We start from the raw sequence: 5,335 nt of genomic DNA, 5'->3' as shown, positions 1-5,335 counted from the left end.
AAAAACTCAAATCAATAATAATAAAAAGTTCTGTTAAAACAATATCCATCAGGTTGTCAAAGAAAACAAGAGAAGAAAATAAAATTATGGGAATGAAAGGCACTCACAGTTATACCATGCTGGTAGAGGTATAAATTAGTCTATTTTTTAAAACCAATTTGGAATTATATATAAGAAGTCAAATAAAACTGTATTTCCTTTAGCTTAGGACATCGTTATGAGATATATAATCCAAGGATGTAAAAAACAGAGGGAATAATTTTTGTACCTTTTGAACTTAAATACCTTTTGAATGCTTTTAGTGTTGTACTTTTGTTGTAACAAAGAATTAGAAATAAAATGTATGCTCATCAAATGAGGAAGTCAAACATATTAAAATATGGAAATCTAAATGAATTTAATTCCTCCATAAAATTTATTAAAGGAATGAACTTACAGGAACCTGGAGAAATTTTTATGAAATTATTCAGATGGGCATAACCAGAAGTATGTACAGTTTACACAATTACTAAAATCATCTAAAGACAAATAAAACTTTGAAAGATCTAAAAACTCAAATCAGTGTAAATGAAAAGCATGATTCTAAAATATTATGAATACAGCAAGCATCCCATCTCTTGGCATTCTCAAACGTGTCCAAGAAGTAAAATTGTTTAGCTAAAATATATTTATTTAATACATAGAGAGGCCTTTCATTTGAAGTATGTAAGTAGTGAAAATAATGTCAAAAAAGGCAAAAATTTTAAATCTAAAAATACATGGAAGAAATTAGAATATTCAAAATGGTAGATAATCAAGACAGCATTGTTGTATTATGTTTTAGTTCATATATATACTTAAAATAATTTTGACACAGTACATTGTCTCACATATATTCCTTTTTTTCCCTGTACTTTGTGTATTGAAAATTGAAGTAAAAAAAGGAAGCAGATTCATAGAGACTAAATTTAAGGAGGGGGAGAATTTAATGAGTATGTTCTTAGAGAAGAGCAGAGGGAATGGGATCAAAAAGCTAGATACATACATGCCTTTGTACACATATATACATAGTACATATATATGTACATACATGCTTAGATGAAAAATTACATAAATATATACACTAGAAGAGTCACTTTGGGAGCATAAGCAAAGCAGTTAAAAGGAGGGATCAAGGTGAAATTATTTGAATTTTATGACTGGGATGATGAGGGCCTCAAGTTTTTCAGTGAAGTATGAGAAAAGTTACTTTGCTGAGATGAATAGATAAGAGATGGTATAAGTAACCTGAGGATAAAAAAGTTGTAAAAGAAATACTCTATTGCATTTCATAGAGTTGATGAGAGGGATGAAAAAGAAGTGTCTCTGTGGTTGTACAGTTCTGTATTGGATCTGGTGAATACCATTGTATGAATTCCCAAATAATATGAGAAGCTGCTTTGAAGACATATGATAGAAGTAGGCCAGAACTGAGGTTTAGAAGTGACCAGTGACTGTGGAGCAAAATGAGGCATCTAGATGGAACAATGGATAGAGTGGGGGACCTGAAGACAGGAAGATCTAAGTTCAAGTCTGGCCTGAGATACATACTAACAGTATGATCCTGGATAAAGTATTTAACCCTCTCTGCTTCAGGTTTTTTATCTGTAAAATATACTGGAGAAAGAAATGGCAAACCATTCCAGTATCTTTGACAAGAAAACCCCAAATGGGTCACAAAGAGTCAAGCATAATTGAAATGACTTAAAACAATGAGACAAAATTTCAAGGGGTACAAAGATGGAAAGGATATATAATATAAAGTTTAACTGCTTAGTAAAACTGTCAAGAGAATGAAAGAAGGGATTTGAAGAGGTGATGCCTTGGGAAAGAAGGGCTAAATGGAAAGCCTATAAGTTCACAGAGGGCAGGAAAATTTAAGTAATCTGAGATTCAGAAAATTTAAAGCTTAGAAAGAAATGAAAGGATAGGAATTTATAGTTATAGTAATGAATTTCAGAATTATGAGATGGAACAGAAGGGTAATGGTGGCAGGGTTATTTCAAGCAGAGAGAATGTTGTATGCAATAAAAAAATGAAAAGCTTAGGACCAGATGAAGTAGAGTCAGTTTTACTGGAGTGGTAAACTTGTGAGAGCAAATAGTGACATATATGACTTAAAAAGCAAAATTCTTATCATCTAAATTGCTAGACTAATAAATTTGTTTTAAATTTTCAAAGAAATATGAAAATATGATAATTTTTTTTATCAAATCAGCATCCAAATTTAGTCTAATTCAGAAAAATTGTATTTAATTTGTCCACCTAGATTCATTCCATTATGACCTTAGAAGGAAGAACTGCCAATAAAGGAAAGAGAGTAGTCAGAGGGATTAAGAGGAGGAATTTCAAGAGAATGTGTTATCACAGAAATTAATAAGTAAGTAAGACACTTTGACTCCAGAGAAGGCTTAAGAAATATACTATGGACCATTGTTATGTTAGTATTCAGGAATCTTGGATATTAAAATCCAGTTTTCACAATTGATTCTATTAATTTTCAGGTATGTGAAAAATAAACAATTTCAAGTAATTGGTATTTCAGTAGATACTTGGGATTTGATCTTAAATCACTGGACCATAAAGTATAAAGTATTATGGTAATCCATTCATTATTTCTGTTCCCTTTTCTCTCCAGTACAGTAGAAATGATGGATGGGACCAACGAGAGCATCCAAGATGATTTTATCCTTCTAGGATTCTCCAATAGACCCCAGCTTGAAGTGGTCCTTTTTGTGGTCATTTTGATTGCCTATCTCCTGACAGTAGTGGGTAACACAATCATCATCCTGGTGTCTCAAATAGACTCTTGCCTCCACACACCAATGTATTTCTTTCTTACTCACCTCTCTTTCTTGGATCTCTGCTTCACCACAAGCTCTATCCCACAACTGCTCTATAACTTGAATGGATCTGATAAAACCATTAGCTACACAGGCTGTGCTATTCAACTTTTCCTATTCCTTGCTCTGGGTGGTGTAGAATGTCTCCTCCTGGCTGTCATGGCATATGACCGTTTTGTTGCTGTCTGCAAGCCCCTTCATTACATGATGATTATGCATCCAAAGCTTTGCTTAGGGCTAGTGTCTATTGCCTGGTTTGGTGGTGTGGCTAACTCCTTGGCCATGTCCCCTATAACTCTCAAACTGCCCCGTTGCGGACACAATAAGGTGGATCACTTCTTGTGTGAAATGCCAGCACTAATTCGGTTGGCTTGTGTAAACACTGTTATCATTGAGGGCACTGTATTTGTTTTGGCAATAGTTATTGTATTGACACCCTTAGTTCTTATTTTGGTCTCCTATGGCTATATCACTCAGGCAGTGGTAAAGATCAAGTCAGTAGTAGGAAGACGGAAAGCTATGAACACCTGCAGCTCCCATCTCATTGTAGTCTCTCTCTTTTATGGGAACATTATCTATATGTACATGCAGCCAGGAAACAGTGCCTCCCAGGACCAGGGCAAGTTCCTTACCCTGTTCTATAATATAGTGACTCCACTCCTCAATCCCCTTATCTATACATTGAGAAACAAAGAGGTGAAAGGGGCACTGAAAAGACTTCTGGGAGCGAATAAAGAGGTAAGAGAGAAATGATGACAAACAAAATTGTTTTATGCCATAGCCCTCAGAAAGGCTCAAATATATAAAGATAGGAACCAATGATTAAAATTTCACTTTTGTCTCCTAAAACATTAAATTTCTTCCTTAGGTCTTCATGCTTTAGTAATACTTTTCAGGCCATCATTTGTACCCACAAGAATCACCTGAACATAATTGTATGGTTCTTTTATAACTTTTTTTTTGATTTTTCAAGGCAATGGGGTTAAGTGGCTTGCCCAACGTCACACGGCTAGGTAATTATTAAGTGTCTAAGGTCAGATTTGAACCCAGGTACTTCCGACTCCAAGGCCGGTGCTCTATCCACTGCACCACCTAGCTGCCCCTAGAACTTTTTTTGGTCACATTTTTTATCATATACTTTAGGAAAACACAAAATATCTCTATAGTTATTAGTTTAACAAGTTGTTGTCTCAGTTATCTTCACCTTCCAATGACACTGAACACCAAAGCTCAGGACTTATTCTTTTGATCACTACTAAATGAGTTACTGTGCATTTATACTTCATTCTTTGTAGAAGAAATAGCTGAAACAAAGCAGTTTCTTTTCAAAGCATCTAGATTCCTTCTCTTTAGGAGGATTTTCTACATTCTTTCCTCCTTTGTATTGGATATTCTTCCAACCTCCAAAATACCACAAGGACTATATTAGAAATTTCATAGTTATTTTTAATAGAAGAAAATGGAGCCTACAGTAAGCTTTCATTTCATAGCATATTTCTAAAAGTTAAGAGGACAGAGGAAGAACAAGAATGATGTGATCACAAAGCTCCATGATTTCATCAAAATCAGATAATACTAGAACAAATTTTTCTTTTCATGGTAGAATTATTAAAGTAGTAGACAAAGGTAATGTTGTAGACCTAGATTGCCTATATTTAGTGTAACTTGCATTTGAAAAAGCTTTAGTTTCCTCTGGATATTTTATGGATCCCACAGGCATCAGAAATAAATGACAAATGTGGGTTTGGCAGTACTCCTGAAAAGCTAATATCAACAGAATATCAGAAGTTGTTCAAATGTCAAATGATTTATTGTAGCCATTTTTAAGAGTTACTAGAAGATCATTAGTGAGGAAAAATTGTTGACAAGAATGCTGGAGACCAGGGCGGCTAGATGCCACAGTGAATAGAGCACTGGCCTTGGAGTCAGGAGTACCTGGGTTCAAATTTAACCTCAGATACCTGATAATTACCTAGCCATGTGGCCTTGGGCAAGTCACTTAACCCCATTGCCTTGAGAAATCTAAAAAAAAAAAAAGAATGCTGGAGACCAATGAGGAAGTGAAGTATCTCTACTTTTATTTATAATATCAAATAATAAGTTATCATTAAATACTTATTTTTAATGAAGTTTTACATATATTTATGTAAAGTCCATATATATATTAATTATATATAACATTTATATGGATATGTATATAAAATTTATATATTTTCTCTATTATATTTCTATTCAAAGTTTGTGTATATACATATACATACATGCTTAATATATTTGCATGCATTTGTATACATACATATATGTAGATATATCTCTCTATATTTATATACTGTATATATATAAGTTCCAGGAATAACTCATTAGAACACAGGTATTTTCAGTCAGGGAATATCTATAATGTGTGGCCACATGAAATAATAAAGGGAAAAAACTTTTCTTTCCCTCCCTTCTCTCTAGTTATTATTGCACCAGAA

General features: G+C 33.6%; 1 protein-coding gene across 1 annotated transcript; it reads left to right on the top strand.

Moving 5' to 3' along the window:
* The first annotated feature begins 2,666 nt into the window (after positions 1-2,666).
* Positions 2,667-3,614, top strand: LOC141511508 (olfactory receptor 2W3-like). Its single transcript, XM_074220663.1, has one exon. It carries the CDS (start codon positions 2,667-2,669, stop codon positions 3,612-3,614), a length of 948 nt encoding a protein of 315 aa, XP_074076764.1.
* Positions 3,615-5,335: the final 1,721 nt, after the last annotated feature.

Source organism: Macrotis lagotis, chromosome 2 (assembly GCF_037893015.1).
Source record: "Macrotis lagotis isolate mMagLag1 chromosome 2, bilby.v1.9.chrom.fasta, whole genome shotgun sequence".
Taxonomy (NCBI): domain Eukaryota; kingdom Metazoa; phylum Chordata; class Mammalia; order Peramelemorphia; family Peramelidae; genus Macrotis; species Macrotis lagotis.
This window is presented reverse-complemented; position numbering and strand designations above follow the sequence as displayed.